Genomic DNA, 18,190 nt, shown 5'->3' with positions numbered 1-18,190 from the left:
TAATTATCAAAGTATACTTACGCAGATAGATATGAAAAGTCTTTATTAAAGTTTGTGCCTATTTCCATTCTATGGAGGCTAGGCGCGAACGCAGACCTCACAATTTTATTATACCATCCCTATTTAAGTTAAAACATACTTATCAAAGTATTCTTATGTACATCCATATCAAAAGCACTTATAAACATTTTTCCTTTGGCGTTAATGCCTGAGCTATGAAGACATGTTTGCTGCAAGGCTAAAAACGAAAGTATGAACCAATAGCTATTACGTTACGCATACATGTTCATAAAAGTCAAAAGTAAATCGTAAGCTAAAAGTTATTGGGTCCAATATAATAATAAATACCAAATCTGCATTAGTCAAAATATCATATTTAAGCGTATTTTACGACCGGGCAATGCTGGATGGCCTGATCGAATCATAGCGCCTCCCCCCGCCTTCCAACCTAAGCGAACACCAAACAGGTCAAGACATACTTATCAAGAAATCATCTCACTAACGAGACACCAACCACCTAATACTTATTAAACCTTAGAACTCGAAATTTAAAGTAAACCCCCTCTTCTTACCCTTACATATCTCCCTCCTCCCTCTATGTATCCCTATGTCCTTAGCCAGATGAACTTCCCAGACCCCCCACAACCACCTAATGTTCTTGAACTCCAAAACTTAAGCACTTCCGACCTACCAAGAACCCCCCCTCTCACCTTTCTCCCTTTCCCCTTTTCCTTTCTCCGCTTTTCTCGCACCCCTCTCCTGACATCGTTCTTTCATTCTTTCATAAACGAACATTTCTGTAAAGTCTGAGGAGGCTACAAGACTGCCAAAAACGATCGAGTAGCTGAAACAATAATGTAACTAAACAAAAAAGAAAAAGGTAATAAAAAAGTAAAACGCATATTTGCTCTACACCAGTATTAAGCACTTTCTTCAGGTTTTTATTAATTACCATTCCTACTATATATATATATATATATATATATATATATATTTATAAAGGGTTCGTGTGTTTCTGCCTGTGTGTACAGCTCTCCATCATCAACGAAATATAAAGGAGGTAAGAGGGTAGATCTCTCCTGGTAGAGAAACATTAGAACCCATTTTAGGATGTTTCTGTTATAGGAGACATAAGAATCTTTGCCTAATTTCTTTATATACTAGTCTACAAACCACCCCCATATCGAATGACTTATGCTCATTTGCATATCACATTATATTAAATCTCTTTAACTAATTACCTCGACCTTCTTACATATTGGAAATATTCTAATCATTTCAACTGTACTATTTACAAAATCTATTTAACATTTAATTATTTAATATATTTTCATTTAATTTTATATTCGATTTATTTCACTTTACGTATATTATCAAAACAATTCATTGGCGAGGAAAGCTTTATGTTTTGGGATTGTATTGAAAATGTAATGGAAATTTCAATTTCGTTCCGTTTTAATCTTTTATATTTTACTTGCCAATATAATTGAAAGAATACAATTCAACTATCGTAATTTTATATAAATAAACAAAAACAAATATTTTAAAATAAAACTTTATTAAAAAAGAAATAATTTTATTTTTAAATGAAAAAAATCAATTTAGTAAAATAATTGTATTAAACATCCCAACCTCCCCATGTTAAGTATGGCTTTCTAAATAAACACCCCCAGTCTTGTCAGCAAACCTGTAAACCTATAAAAGTTAACATTTCGAATGTAAACAGTGATTTTTCGATTTTGTTAGCGCTTGCCGCAATTAAACACAATTAAAACGGAACTAACTTTATTTCCATTCTATTTTTTAAACAACCCCCAAAACATAACGCTCTCTTCCAGTTATAGCCAATTTTTTTTTAATTAAATAAAACAGGTCAAAATAAACAGATAAGCGCATTTTCTTTTACATTTTTCTTACAACCATTGTCATTTAACCAACTGCAGGATACCGTTACTTTTGTGGGGTTGTTTTGAAAATGGCACGGAGATTATAATTTCGTTCCAATTTAATCTTTCTGGTCGAGCCTATTTCGAAAGCCTGTCTTATAATAGATTTGAACTACAAATAATTTATTACATTTTGATTATTACTATCTTAAGACTTAAAGCTTATATTTATTTCATTTTTCTATTTATATATTGAATTAGTTATTTCCAGTCTTATTTAAACTTAGTGCTTTCTTTAAACCGGATGAACCTTTTATAAATGAGTTTAACGTAAAGAACACGAACAAGGTTTTATTCAACTGAATTTCTTCCAGTTTACTAACAAAATATATAAATTTAAAAGAGATATAAATAATAAAATAAAAAGGTTATGTAATTTAAAAGAAATACACGTACTCACAAAAGCAGAACTTTTTTTACACATTTTTTTCTTTAAAACCATAACAATGAGACTAACAATTACCTAGATCTTAGTAATTATTTGTTTTAATAGAACTGTTTTAATTGTACTGTTTACATATATTAGTTAACCTAATTTGGTATTACATTTATTTTACATTTACTTTTTTTTTTTTAATTATTACTTTTAGACTGTGACGTTTACACCCGGAAGTAATGAGTCACAAGTAGGTCGCTTTTATTCATTCCTTTTCGTCAAGATCAAAGTGTAGTATCTGTTCTTCAGATGCTGCACTTCATTTTCTTGTTCTCTTTCGGTGGAGGAGAAATCCTTCACGACTGAGACAATTTTTATTTTTGTACCTTTTCTCCACGTTAAAAAACGACCCTGGTGTCTAACTCTGTCCCGTGGGGAGGCATAGTAAATATGGACAATATAATTGTTTATAATTGTACTATTCAGAAATATTATTTATAGTTCGTCCATTTCAGTTAGTATACATTTCCTTTACGCTTAATTAATTTACAATCATTAATATCGTTAAACAATTCCGTTTAAAACCGAAATTATGCCACCCAAACGAAGTAGAAACGAAAGTGAGGAAGAAAGAATGGAAAGATTGGAAGCTAATAGACTAAGAGTTGCTGCAATTCGCTCCAATGAAAACAATTCAGATAGAGAAAGACGTCTAGAACTTAACAGGATACGTCAAAGAGAAAGGAGAGCAAGACTGTCAGATTTGGAAAGAGAAACCCAACGTGAAGCTGACAGAACTAGACATGCTGTAAGGCGGTTAAATTCATCACAAGATGAAATTCAAGAAAGGCAAAGATATGCACTGGAAAGAGAAGCAATATTACGATCGAATGAATTATATGAGGCAAGTAGACGTACACAAGGTCAGTTGAGAGTGGCTCAACGACATCAGAATGAATCGGAAACCCAACGAAGCTTTCGCCTATACCAAGGGCAACAACGAGAGGCTGCATGGAGAGAGAGTATGACTTTGCCCCAGCAATTGACAGAAAACGAGGCAGCTAGACAACGAATGACTGCTTTGAGACACCATGAAATAGAACACTGCAATAGAAAAGGATTGCTCTACAACAAAAATGACTCTCTCACTACAGCTGATATAGGAAAAATGGACAAAGTATGTCAACATTGCTCAGCTGTAAAATTTAAAGGAGAAACCCCTGGTTGTTGTTGTTGTTCTTCTGGCAAAGTTGTGCTTGATAGCTTTCCACCACTGCCTCAGTTGCTTCAAGATTTGCTCTCCGGCAATGGTCCCATCTCTAAAGATTTTCTGCAAAATCTACGCAGTTATAACAATTGTTTTGCAATGACATCATTTGGTCACAAAATTGCGGCAGTACATGGGTGGAATCCTTCTTTTAGAATTCGAGGCCAGGTTTGCCACCAGATTGGGAGTCTTTTACCACCTGAAGATGAAACAGCAAAGTTTATTCAAGTCTACTTCTTGGATAGTCTGGAAGAGGAACTACATAATCGGGGACGTGACAGTAGACTCAATAGAGACATTCTCCAAAGTCTGACTGAATTTTTACATGAGAACAACAGCTTCATTTGTCAGCTGAAAACAACAAAGGAGAGGATTGAAGAAGAACACTTGGTAGAACATAAAGTTGTCATAAGGGAAGACCGAAGGCCGCAAGAAGAGCATCCACGGCGATTCAATGCTCCAACAACAACGTATGAGATTGGAGTATTAATGGAGAATGAACCTACAACTAACCGGGATATTGTCTTGCGTTTTAGAAATGATACATTAAAATGGATCTCCGAACTACATCCCCTCTACGATACTTTAATGTACCCGTTAATGTACCCCTATGGTTCTCCATCTTACAACATCTACATGAAGGCATCCAATGGGCGAAAAGTTACCCAACAGCAATTTTATTCGTACCATTTAATGACTCGGCCTGGAAACTATTTTCTCTGGTACCGAAGGCTATTTCAACAATGGCTGGTGGATGTGTACTGCAAGATTGAAACAGAACGTTTACAGTTCCTGAGGCGTGAGCAACAGACCCTGAGAGTTGACAATTATAGCAACTTGAGAGATTCAATTCTTAGGGAGGATGGGAATCCAGAACAGTTTGGTCAACGAGTTGTACTTCCGGCAACTTATACAGGAGGCCCTTGATACATGTTTGAGCGTCAAAGTGATGCCATGGCATATGTTCGGCGAATGGGCCGAGCCGACCTCTTCATCACGTTCACAACAAATCCAAAGTGGACAGAAATTACAGAAAATTGTCTTCAAGGGCAAGACCCTCAGGATCGTCCAGATATTGTTGCCAGGGTTTTCAGGCAGAAGCTAAAAAAGTTACTTGAATTTATTAAAAAGGGAGGATTTGGCAGGTTGAGGGCTTTCCTGTACAGTATTGAATATCAAAAAAGAGGACTGCCGCATGCACACATCCTCACCTGGCAGGCCCCAGAGGACAAACTTCTACCAGAAAAAATGGATCTCTGCATATCTGCAGAGATCCCTGACAAAGAGGAAGATCCTGATCTTCATGCTAAAGTGATGGCGCATATGGTGCATGGACCTTGTGGACCATTTAATCCAAATTGTCCATGTATGATTGACAACAAATGTTCCAAAAAATACCCAAAAGAATTTCTTCAGTGTACCGAGCAAGGCCAAGACTCTTACCCCAAGTACAGGCGAAGAAAACCAGAAGATGGAGGCCAGACTGGTACAATAAGGATGAAGAGAAATGGTCGGTATGTTAATCAAGAAATAACAAACCAGTGGATTGTTCCGTACAACAAGGTCCTCCTTCAGCAGTTCAACGCTCACATTAACGTAGAAATTTGCAGCTCGATCCAAAGCATCAAATATGTCCTCAAATACGTGAATAAAGGATGTGATCAAGCAGTGTTTGAACTACAAAGAACTGATGGAGCAGCTAACCAACAAGGCCAAGTACAAAGTCACATTGTGGATGAGATCCAGCAGTTCCAGAATGCAAGGTATGTCGGCAGTTCAGAGGCGGCCTGGAGGATATTGGAACATCCCATCCATGAACATTTCCCCCCAATTGTACAACTTTCTGTTCATCTTGAAAATGGGCAGCGTGTCATGTTCTCAGCTGATACTGCTCTGGAACGATCCCAAGGTCCACCGCCTGCCACAACTTTGACAGCATTTTTTCAACTCTGCCATGAGGATGACTTTGCAAGGGGTCTCAAATACGTAGAAGTCCCTGAGTTTTACACTTGGAACAAATCGACAAAGAAATGGATGAGAAGAATGCGTGGGGTACAAGTTGAAAGTACTGAAAATGATGATGTATGGAAGGCACCATGCATTGGGAGAATCTACACGATTAGTCCAAAAGCAGGGAAGTGTTATTTCTTACGCCTGTTGCTCAATGAGGTTGCTGGTCCAACTTCATTTCAAAATTTGCGAGCATACAATGGTCAGGTGTTTGAAACATACAGAGCAGCGTGCCTTGCTCGAGGCCTTCTAGAAAATGACCATCACTTGCATCAAGCAGTAGGAGAGGCAAGTGCCACTCAATCACCTTCAAATTTGCGAAGCCTATTTGTGATAATTTTAACAGCCTGTGAGCCAAGAAATCCTCTTGAGATCTGGATGGCTTTTCGTGATGTAATATCTGAAGACATTCTTCACAGATACAGGCAAGAAGTTAACAATCCAGAAGCAGATTTTAATGAGGACATCTACAATAAAACTCTTTGTCTAATTGAAGAAAAAGTTCTCCTTATGTGCGGTCAACCATTGGCAAGCTATGGATTACCTGCACCAACGCAAGGGAGAGATGAAAGACTCGCGAGAGAGTATCAACGTGAAGTTACTTATAATCTTGAAGAACTTTCCCTACAAGCAGAAAATATGCAAGAAAAACTGACCGATTCTCAAAGAGAAGTTTACAATTCATTCATGGCAATGTTGGAAGCACAAGGTGAAATGAACAAAAACATGATGTTTCTTGATGCTCCAGGTGGTACGGGCAAGACTTTTGTAATCAATTTGATCCTTGCAAAGATTAGATCCATGAGAAAGATTGTGCTTGCAACAGCATCCAGTGGCATTGCTGCTACTCTACAACAAGGTGGCCGCACTCTTCACAGCACTTTTAAAGTACCCTTGGATACTCATCGAATGGATCAGCCAGTTTGCAAAATTACTGGTAACTCAGCCTTGGCAAATGTAATTAGAGACACCTCTGCAATCATTGTAGACGAAGCCCCAATGACGCACAAGAGTGCTTATGAAGCAATTGACCGAACACTGCAAGACATCACAGGAAACAAGAATCCCATGGGTGGCATTCCAACCTTATTTTGCGGTGATTTCCGTCAAATCCTCCCAGTGGTTAAAAATGGCACAAGGGCTAACATTGTCAATGCAAGTTTGAAACAATCCTATCTCTGGAGGCACGTTATAGTGAAGAGACTGACTACTAATATGAGAGCCTATATCTCTGATAACACAGCTGCAGCAGACTTCTCAAAATTGCTTCTCCAAATCGGTAATGGTCAGTTTCCTATCACTTCTTCACCTGACACAATTAAGATTCCAACTGCGCTTGGTAAATGTGTCGGTAATCAGAAGCAACTGAAAGACAAAGTGTACCCAGACCTGCAAAACAATGGAAAATCACCGGATTGGCTTGCTGAGAGGGCTATTATTTCGCCATTAAACAGCAATGTGAATCATTTGAACAATTCAATAATGGATGAATTTCCAGGAGACACAAAGCAATACAAGTCAGTTGATTCGGCTACTAATGAATATGAAGCTGTTCACTACCCTGTGGAGTTTTTAAACTCTTTGGAGATATCTGGAATGCCTCCACACATTTTAAATCTCAAAATTGGATCGCCAATCATGATTCTTCGATCCTTGGAACCGCCAAAAACAACAAACGGAACCAGATGTGTTATCACCAGATTGCACACCAATGTACTTGAGGCCACCATTTCCTGTGGTCCCTACAAAGGCGAAACCGTTCTACAGCCAAGGATCCCCTTAGTTCCATCGGACTCAGAACTTCCATTTAAATTCCGGAGACTCCAATTTCCTGTGAAGGTGTGTTTTGCAATGAGCATAAACAAAAGTCAAGGTCAGACATTTAACACCATTGGCGTAGACTTGACATCAGACTGCTTCAGTCACGGTATGTTCTACGTCTCCATCAGCCGGACAGGAAGTTCAGAAAAACTCTACATTCTGGCTCCAAATCAAAGCAGCAGAAATGTAGTTTACCCTGAGGCTCTTCAGTGAAAAGTTCGAGAAATGGATATGAGGAAAAACTGACATGATCTGATTGTGGTAAGTTTTTAGTATTGAATGTGCAAGATAAAATTTAAGCAAGAGTTGAAAATTACTTCAATGAAAAATTTACTATGTAACATCAAGTAACCTTCCTTTTTGATGAAAATGTTTTGTGAAGTTCCTGATTGAATTTCAGTCACTACAAGAGGTAGTTAAAATGTTAATCACCTTATGCAATCGTTGCTCTTACAACATCAAATTACTGGAAAGGTGCCCACAGATTTTGGTACCCGAGTGCGCAACAAAGCTCCGTGCGAAGCACGGGTATCTTTGCTAGTATATATATATTATATCAAGCCGTCCAGCATTGCCCGCTCATAAAATACGCTTAAATATATATATGTGTGTGTGTGTGTGTATGTGTGCGCGCGCGCGTGTGTGTGTATGTGTGTACGCTTAAGTATATATATATATATGTGTGTATATATAAATGTGTGTATATATAAATGTGTGTATATATATGTGTATAAATGTGTGTATATATATATATATATATATATATATATATATATATATATATATATATATATATATTAAAACTATGAAGTGTTTCTTACCAATTGTCTGGTAGGTGGACACTTTAGTTTGGCCTAAGTTGGTCAAGATATCCGGTAGTCCACAACGCGGCATCTGCATCATCTCGTAAGTTTTACTGTCCATCTTTTTCGTTACGGGCACATTGGCCATCCGCTGGAAGTTTCTTAAAAGGAAAAAATAACGCATACAATTATATACTGCATTTATTTGGGGTCATTTGATTATAATTTAAGTAAAACCAAATTTGTTGGCAAAAAAAAAAAATATAGCAAAATCCAACTAGTCATGTACACAAACGTTAAGAAGATTTATAAATATAAATATATATATATACTAGCCGGGGTGCCTGGCGTTGTTCGGATGTGTGTAGGTGCTGTAGTAAGGAACCTCGGGAGGGGGGATTTAAAAAGTGGTAGTCGCAGGGGGTGGATCAAAATACAGTAAGCAGTTTGGGTGGAGAGAGGTGTTAAAAAAGTGGTAGTGGAGCCAGGCAGACTCGAACCCGTTACGTGAAGGAGGAAAAAAAAAACATCACGTCTCAGCCGATGCGTCCACGGCCCAAGCTGAAGTCGAGATCGTTGAAATTAAGCGTAGTCAATCGAAAGGAGATGATGACTTGCGAAAATGTCGACGAACAAAGCTACCCCTCCTTGTCAAAAAAAAAAAAAAAACGGGCGAGTGGATACATGAATGTTTTCGGCCAATTTTTCGATATTTGTCGTCCGAAAGATCGAGTTTAAAAACGATAACGATCTCATGAGGATCCATCACGTGTGTCGAAAGTTTTTGGCTGACATACAAACACAAACACACACACACACACACACACACACATATTTTAGCTTTTATATAATAGATATTATATGGCGGTCGCTCCAGACAAGGCATGAAACCACTTGATGTGAGACGGTAATCATAACAAACAGAGACAGAAAGAAATGTAGATTCACTTCAACGCAAACCAAACTTGAAAGAGATTTCACCACCACAGACTGAATCCCCTTGGACTTTAAACACGTGATTCAATGGTGAAAAGTTGGTTAATTTTAATGCATTTAAAACTAAGCTTCTCCCTTTTCATCGTAATCGCTCTGACCCTCATCTGGCCCCAAATGAAATGAATGGCTCTCGTCTTGGGGAAGCACCATATCTTGACAAGCTTAACTCCTGCTTTTTAATAGAACTCATACATCGAGTTTGTTGTCAAGACAGAGTTTAAATTCTTTCCCGCAGAAGAGACTTTGTGAGCCTGTCTCTGCTCCATCGTTATTTTCATAACAACTGCTTGTTTGAGCTCCAGTCATTAGTCCCTCCCCACCTTGCCAGCTTTCACAAAAAAACTCGACTAGCTTCACGACAGCTAAGTCTCTCTCTCGGTTCAAAATGTTGAGATCCAGCAATAAGCAAGAGCAAGATAGCCAGCAACAAATTAAACTGCAGACCAGCTTAATGTGGGTACTGGTCTCCCGCTTTATGTTTTTTTTAAATCAGAGATTTGCTTCTCCTAGAAAGGTTGCTTTCACCACGGCTTACGGGGGCCCTCTCCACCCCAATACACATATACACACACACAAATATACACGGTGCTAGTTGGCCGTTGGCCCAGAAAAAGAGTTCATTCGCCCTTTGGAAGGTCTTGTTTTTAATCCTTCAGGGAGACTAGCCGCCCTCCTCACCAAACAAGTCTGGTGGGGGAACCAGTTTAGTCGCCGGTGACATACATATATACATACATATACATATACATATACATATATATACATATATACATATATATGCATATATATGCGTATATATATGCATATATATACATATACATATATATACATATATATACACATATATACATACATATACATACATATACATACATACATATACATATATTTTTAGTGATTTTTAAACTAAATATGGTTAAATAGCGTCTTCGCCTCGTAGATCGTTTTACTGAGGAAATCGCCAATATTTTATTTGGACGTAAATAAATAATATTTTTATATATATATATTTATTTAAAAACAGTAATATAATTTTAAAAAATAATAAAAAAATGATCTAATTTAAAAAATAATAAAAATAAATAATCTATATATCTATAAAAGTGAACGTGTCTGTCTGTCTGTCTGTCTGTCTGTCTGTGTACATTTCCCTACGCAATAACTCTGTCAATTTTTAGTCTATACACTCGAAATTTGAAATACCGGGTACTGAGATTTGGGAAAATCGATGTGACGGGTGTCAGCCAGAAATTTGGCTGTTAAGGGGTCAAATTTCAACGATTTGACCTCTAAGAACTCTACCAAACTCCTCCGACAATTTTGGGTCTAGACACTTGAAATTTTAGATATAGGTTCCTTGAACCTGGATCTAATTTAATAAAGTGATTTGAGCCCGAAACTATAAATTTTAAGGGGTCATAATAGGGGTCGAATTAAAAAAAAAATTTACTCTTTTTTTTTTTTTTTTGCTCAGCATACACCTCCAAACACCCGGGCAACGTCGGGCTGAAATGCTAGTATATATATATATATATATATATATATATATATATATATATATATATATATATATATGTATATATATATATATATATAATATTATTTTACGTGCATAAAATATTAACTATGGACACACGTGTTTCTGGCTTTTTAGCCTTCGTCAGCAGATGTCAGGATCGAACTCATGACATCAGTATCTGCATACGTTACCGATTTACCCTAGTCGATTACCACTTTAAGCACTGTTTTTTTTTTATCGCTTTAAAAGTTAAGATTTTGTTATTGGCATTTTTTAGCGTGTCGTAGCCCCGACCCACGCGCGTCGAATCTACACCAAAACAAAATAATGGCGCGCTGCCTCAACAGTAAAACCCACTTGCGCGCGCGTGGATGTATAAACATCGTTTCGGCTGCGCGTACATTTTCTTTATCCACCCACGCAAATTCAGTGGTTCTTAAACGAAATTTCAGTTATTCGTGCGAACGACATTTAAGGCATCTTACGTCATAAGAATGCTATTCTTTTCATCCAATCGGATTACAGGGAAAACAAAATTAAAAAAAATGTTTTTTTTTCTGAATGCCTCTCTGGAGCCGGTCGGACAAGTATAAAAAGGGCCGTAAACATCAACATCGACCCATCCGCGTTTGGACGTTAAACACGCGCGCGCCACCACGTTTAATTCCTCCACGTGGATAAGGGCTTGCAACCCTAATGGACTTTGCATTTTTCCCCCTTTTCTATCTCTCGGCTAATTCTTCGTAAAAAGACTGGTTATTTCTAACCAATAGCTCTTGCTTGTGCCCTTTTTAGAACATTCACTTAATTCAGTCGAAGGACTTTTCTTGATTATTTCAATACATAAAAAAAATTCAATTAATTTAGTCGAAGACTTTCCTTGATTATTTCAATACATAAAAAAACACATTCAATTAATTCAGTTCTACTTCATCATATTATAGATCTTTTTATACCTCAGTTGAGGAACTGTCTTTTTTATTGCATGGAAAAACATTGAATTATCTCAGTCACAAAGAGAGACTTTAGACCAAGAAGAAACTTATCTCAGTCACAAAGAGAGACTTTGAATTATCTCAGTCACAAAGAGACTTTGAATCACCTCCGTCACAAAGAGAGACTTTAGAGTACCAAGAAGGATACCTCTCTTTTCTTTTACAATCTTTTATAAAAAAAAATAAATTTTGTAAATAATTTATCCATTCGTTTCAGTCATCTTTGCTTGCTTGTTTCAACACCATTTTACATTTGATTCAACTCCTGCTTTATCACTAAGATTCTTATCGCCATCTTATCACTATCACACTATTCTCATTATTCAACTCAACAGTAAACCTCCTGCATTATTATTATTATTATTATTATTATTATGTTTATTATTATTATTGTTATTATTATTATTGTTATTATTATTATTATTATTATTGTTATTATTATTATTATTGTTATTATTGTTATTATTATTATTATTATTATTATTGTTATTGTTATTATTATTATTATTATTATTATTATTATTATTATTATTATTGAGTTTGTGACATCAACATTCAGCACGCTGGGGACCCGCTGGGGACAAGCTGTTGATTTTATTTCCCTCAGTGGTTTTATTAAGAACTATAAGCTCTTATTGTTAGTCATATATGTATGAATACATCGCCCTTATTTTTTATGGGACGTATTTATTTATTTTTATTATTAAATACTAGCATTTCAGCCGGGCGTTGCCCGGGTGTTTGGAGGTTTAAAACGATACTAATCTTGGTAAAATCCGTCGCCTCTGTCAAAAGTTTTAGGCAGACATACATACATACATACATACATACATACATACATACATACATTTATATATCGGTAACTAAAGATTTTCGACCCAAACCGATTAAATAGCTTGCCTTATCGCTGAATGCCCTTTATGTAAAATTTCAAATGTTTGGACCAGAAATTTTGTGAGTAATTTGGTAGAGACCGCAGAGGTCAATTGTTTTTTTTAATTTTGACCCCTATTATGTTCGCTTAACATTTATTGTTTTGGGCCCAAATCAAGTTATTAAGATCCATGTCCAAGGAACCTATATTTAAAATTTCAAGTGACCTTTTGACCTTTGAGAGCTCTACCAAACTCCTCCGACAATTTTGGCTCTAAACACTTGAAATTTTAGATATAGATTCCTTGGACATGGATCTAACTTAATAACTTGATGTGAGCCCAAAACAATAAAGGGGGCATAATAGAGGCCAAAGTTAAAAAAATTGGCCGTTTTTTTTTTGTTTGTTTTTTTTTTTTTGCTCAGCATACACCTCCAAACACCCGGGCAACGCCGGGCACCCATGCTAGTAGTTAACTAAAGATGATCATCCCATAAGAAAACTGAAAAACTAATAGGGATTTAATTAAAATGAATGTTTAAAAGAATATGCAAATTAGCTAGATCTTTTGCTAGTGAATGCAATTCCACAATTGTATTTTCTTTTTAAATAAATAGAAAAGAGGGTTTTTTAATATGAATTTCTAATACACACAAAAGAAAAACGAATTTATAGGAGTATAGATAGATTATTTTACGTGCATAAAAGTATGCCTATGGACACGCGTGTTTCCGGCTTCATCAGCACAGATCAGAATCGAACTCATGACATCGGTATTCGCTAAGGTAGCGGAAAAAAATAAAAACACCAGCGTTTCGAAGTTATTAATATCGCTAAGAATAAAACGTGCCTAAATCTAAACGCATTTTCCATAAACAAAGATTCTTTCCAAAACTGCCCGCCTGTAGAACACTGTTCCGCTGGCCTGATTCCTGGTTGAATACAACATAGTAGTCTTCAAATCCAATGTAAACAAGTTCTCGTTGGGCCGTCCCCATAAATAATCAAATTCTCCCCCAATTTACACCATAAACGATTACAACACTACCAGCTTATATTCATTAACACTTATCTTCGAGTGGCCTTCGGGCCTTGATAGGTGATGACTTCCAAGTAAAAAAAAATGCGTCTTGCAAGCTGATTGGTCACTGTGTGGCTAAATCGCTTTGCACAGATATTGATCGTTTGTATTATCTGCAACTGCTACAAACTATAAAAAAAAAAACGGAAAGAGTTGCGTTTGTGCCTCATGAGTAGTTGTTGCTGTTCTCTTTTATACTTACTCAATAGCCTTCATTTTCACTTCCGGTTTCACCTTCGTGGTTTTGGCGTGACCATAATATCCATACCGTCTCAAATATTTCTGAAAAGATAAAAACGAATAAATTTTTTTTCTGAATTTTTTTAGATGAGAATTGATAATTCGTATTGTATTTATTATTCGAAACTACTGTTCTCATCTTGAATGTTATTCTCACAGTGTGCTACCCACAGGGATTAAATAAGGGGATTCGTTCGAAATTCCAGGCCGATTTCTGAGTTGTGGAGAATTTCTGAGTTTGAGAGAAAAATTCCCCGAGTTCGAGTGGTTACACTTGAAGCAGGTCAGAGATTACATCTGTAGCAGCCGACACTCGCTACAATCACAAGCAGAAGCTAATTCTCTCGACTCAAGATTTGAAATCCATTTTCTCTCTGGCTTGTCCAATTACAAGCCAGCTCTCTATCACGTGACAGAGTATATAAAAGGCGAAATCTGAAACTCTCAATCCTCGTTCATTCTGACCCCACCGGGCAGCAGACTTTGCCTGTAGCCTGAGTACGACAAGCTAACATGGCGACCTTTCAAACTCCCATTTGTTTCCACGTGCAGTACCCCATACGAACATTCTTTATCATGCTAAAGAATGTACACCAACACACACACACACACACACACAAACACACACGCAATAACACACACACACACCAACACACACACACAAACACACATACACCAACACACACACACACACAAACACACACACACACCAACACACACACACAAACACGCAAACACACACACACACAAACACACCATCACACACACACCAACACACACACACAAACACACACACACAATAACACACACACAAACACACACACACAAACACACACACACACAAACACCAACACACACACACGCACCAACATACACACACAACCCACAAGCACACACACCAACACACACACAAACACACACACACCAACACACAAACGCACACCAACATACACACGCACACACACACACCAACACACACACACACTTGCCTTTTCTTTCTCCTTTAATCGGCTTCCTTCATCCCAACGACTACTAGCTATAAACACGTGGACTGAGCTGTTCTCTTCTTAACAAGCCGGCAATATATTAATTCTATCTTTAAACAAGAACACTTCCACCTTCTAACCTGTTACTCTCTTACCTCATCTACAAATGCTACTAACGAAGATAACAGATAAAGTTTGTTTATTAATATAGAATGCAATTCCATTTCGTTGTCCCTTATTCTATACATCCATCGAAACGTCATAACTTATTTAGACTTAGGAATTCACACGTCCAGCGACACATATGGCAGTCAAATAATACAATTGCTTTTGGTCTGAAGCCAGATCTACAGCGTTTCTCCAGCTACTTCCCGTTGCATCTTTCGATTGTCTGCTTCCAGTTCAGTTTTTGTCTTCCTCATCTTTTTCCATCATGAGTCCATTGGCACAGTTCAGTTCTAAGAAAGACTCTTCTGGCGGTTGAAGGTTCAATTTCCATTGCGGGCAATATTAAAAGTACAATTGCGACTTAAGACCTCTACCCATTCATAACTAGGGCTAGGGCAAGAGCATAATCTTTTCATTGTTTTGACTCTCTAGTGTGTATCCGTTGATATATGCTTTTATATAGAGTATTGTGATTCTTAGTTGATTAACTGTGTCTTACTGTGTCGGGTATATACTCGAGAGTCAAAATAATGATAAAAAATATTCTCTTGTCATGGCTCTACTCATTATCCCATTCATCCATCCAACACGGTCGCAGCCGAGATTGAACTCACTACACGAGTTTGTAGTGTAATTCAAATCTTGTCGGTAGCTGAATACTTGATGCTTCGACAGGGCTATCAAGGGTACTTTTTATTGTGATGCTATCACTAGATGGGGTGCATATCGCGGCTTAAGAGAGTCCCGTCTACCCTCGAGAGAAGGATAGACTGTGCCAGTTTCTCACCCTAGTTGTTTATCTTGCGGTAGATACAGCGCCTCGCCTTCCCAAATGGTCACCCATCAACGTTGCTTAATTTCGGTGATATGATGAGAACCGGTGTGTCAAGGTGATTGTGCCGTATATTGTACGCTCATTACTAGGGCTATGACAACAGAATACTCTTATCATTGTTTTGACCCTCGAATATATATCCGACACAGACACCAACCGAGAACCACATCACTCTATATAAAAGCATATAAGATATCAACGTATACACACTCGAGAGTTAAAACAATGAAAAGAATATGCTGTTGTCCTAGCTCTACTCATTAACCATGGATCAAAAACGTCTTCCTCTTCTTTTCCCACTAATGGTCCATTCGAGCAGTCCATTTCTAAGCGAGACTGTTCCGGCGGTTGAAGGTTCAATCCTCATTGCGGGCAATACAAAGAGCATAATTGCGACTTACATAAGACTGCAACCTGCTCATTATTGACGAGGCAAGAGCGTCTACATCTTCTCCTTTTTTCATCAGAGGTCCATTGAAGAGCTTGCTTGACAATTTTGTCTGGGCCAATCTCAGGGAATATTTAAGTCAGCTTAGATGTCGTTTGCAGATTATTAACAATACCACTTATTATTATTTTTTTGTATTTTATTATTCAATTTTCACCCCAAACAAGGCACAATACCACTTTGAAGTAGGGGGCTACTATCGGTGACATAATTTGTGGGGGCATTATGAAGGGAGACGAGTAGAAAGATGTTTGTTCCCATTACACTTGAACTTCTGCATATCAGTACAGTTGAGAAAGCAGAATTCCGGAAGGGAGTTCCAAAGACTTGCAGTTCTGAGGAAGAAACTATTGGAGTAAAAGGCTTTCTTACACTTAGGGATCTCTACAGTAAAGTTGTAAAGGGGTGGGACTTATTTGCTTGTTGGGTTTGTCGGGGGTAGTCATGTCGAGGAGGTACAACTGTTTGCATTTCGTCATTAAAGTATTTCTAGAACAGGCAGAGGGATGCAACATCTCGCCGATGAGACAGAGGCTGAAGCCTAGATGACAGTTCAGGACCTATCAGGTTGGTGACTCTCTTTTGAACCCTGGCCAGGAGTGAGAGACAAGCAGCAGATGCACCAGCCGAAATGTGACAACAGTACTCCATACATGGGCGAATGGTGGCCTTATAGAGGTACAGGATACTTTGAAGTGTAAGTAATTTTCTAGCATGGTAGGGAGAACCCACCTTCTTTGCAGCAGCCTTGGCAATGCTTTCAATGTATCTATTCCAGTTCATATTCCCTGTAAACGTTAGGCCAAGGAGTTTGATTTGTTTGTTGATTAACGTGGTCTCTGACTTATTGGTTGAGTTCGCTCATTCCATCGAATATGTCGTGTAAATTACACTAAAGGTGGTAACAGTAGTCCGAATAATCCAAATAATACAAAAAAAAAACAAAAAAAAAACAAATAACTGTTTTAAAAAACAAGTGGACAGAAAGAGAGAAAATATATTTGAAAGATACCTTTCAGCAATACAAAAGTCTTTAAGGACAATATTTATTTTTCGAGATCTTATTAATAAAAACTCACTATGTCCGTCTCCTTTTTTTTTTCTTCTTCAAACTGCAACTCCTCTAAGGTCGCAGAGCGGCGCGAGGTGGGTCAAATGATTGCAGTTTTTTTTTTTTTTTTTTTTTTTTTCTGACGGATTTTATTACGAGTCTTTAGTCAATAAATAGATAGTTGCTAAAGAAATTAAAACTTGACAGGTGTAAGTCGATTTAAAATTCGCTTGCACGCATGCATAAATATATATACACTAGTGGAAGGAGAGCGGCTTTGCTCGGGTGTAAAATACGCTTAAATATGATATTTTAATTTGTCCAGATTTCGTATATATTATTATAGAGTCGTGATTTCAAAATTAAAAATAAAGTATTTAGGTGCCATCAGCTAGAATTGAAACCGAAACCGTAACATTCAAAGCTGATGACGTTACCACTGTAGCAACGTGACACGCATATGAACTGATTAAAAATTAAAAATAAACAAAGATGAATGTTCAAAATGTTGAATGATTTTTTTCCCATTTTTACCCATTTTTGACCCCTTAAAAACTATTTTAACAGCCTAAAGACCCATAAAAGAACAGTCCGTAAAAAAAGGCCAATGATTTGAAGCCCCTAGCACTGTTCTGAATGTTTTAGTTTCGAATGAAAACTTGAAAATATGAAGACAGACAGGCATACAGACAGACATACAGCCTTTTATATATTAGATTTATATGTAAAAGTTGTTTTTTTTTTTGTTTTTGTTTTTTTTTTAACTATTTCTCA

General features: G+C 37.1%; 1 protein-coding gene across 1 annotated transcript in view; it reads right to left on the bottom strand.

Moving 5' to 3' along the window:
* The window catches only part of LOC145269453 (stromelysin-2-like), a 222,416-nt gene that overhangs the window by 166,220 nt on the left and 38,006 nt on the right, over window positions 1-18,190 (bottom strand). The window contains exons 3-4 of the mRNA XM_080125129.1: window positions 13,891-13,970; window positions 8,242-8,384 (exon numbers count right to left, since the gene is read on the bottom strand). Coding sequence (XP_079981255.1) covers window positions 8,242-8,384; window positions 13,891-13,970 — 223 coding nt within the window. The remainder of the gene's footprint in view (window positions 1-8,241; window positions 8,385-13,890; window positions 13,971-18,190) is intronic.

The sequence above is a fragment of the Euprymna scolopes genome, chromosome 45 (genome assembly GCF_053919585.1).
Source record: "Euprymna scolopes isolate OS-2025 chromosome 45, ASM5391958v1, whole genome shotgun sequence".
NCBI classification, from domain to species: domain Eukaryota; kingdom Metazoa; phylum Mollusca; class Cephalopoda; order Sepiida; family Sepiolidae; genus Euprymna; species Euprymna scolopes.
The sequence above is the reverse complement of the archived record's forward strand: the minus strand, read 5'-3'. Positions and strand labels throughout refer to the sequence as shown.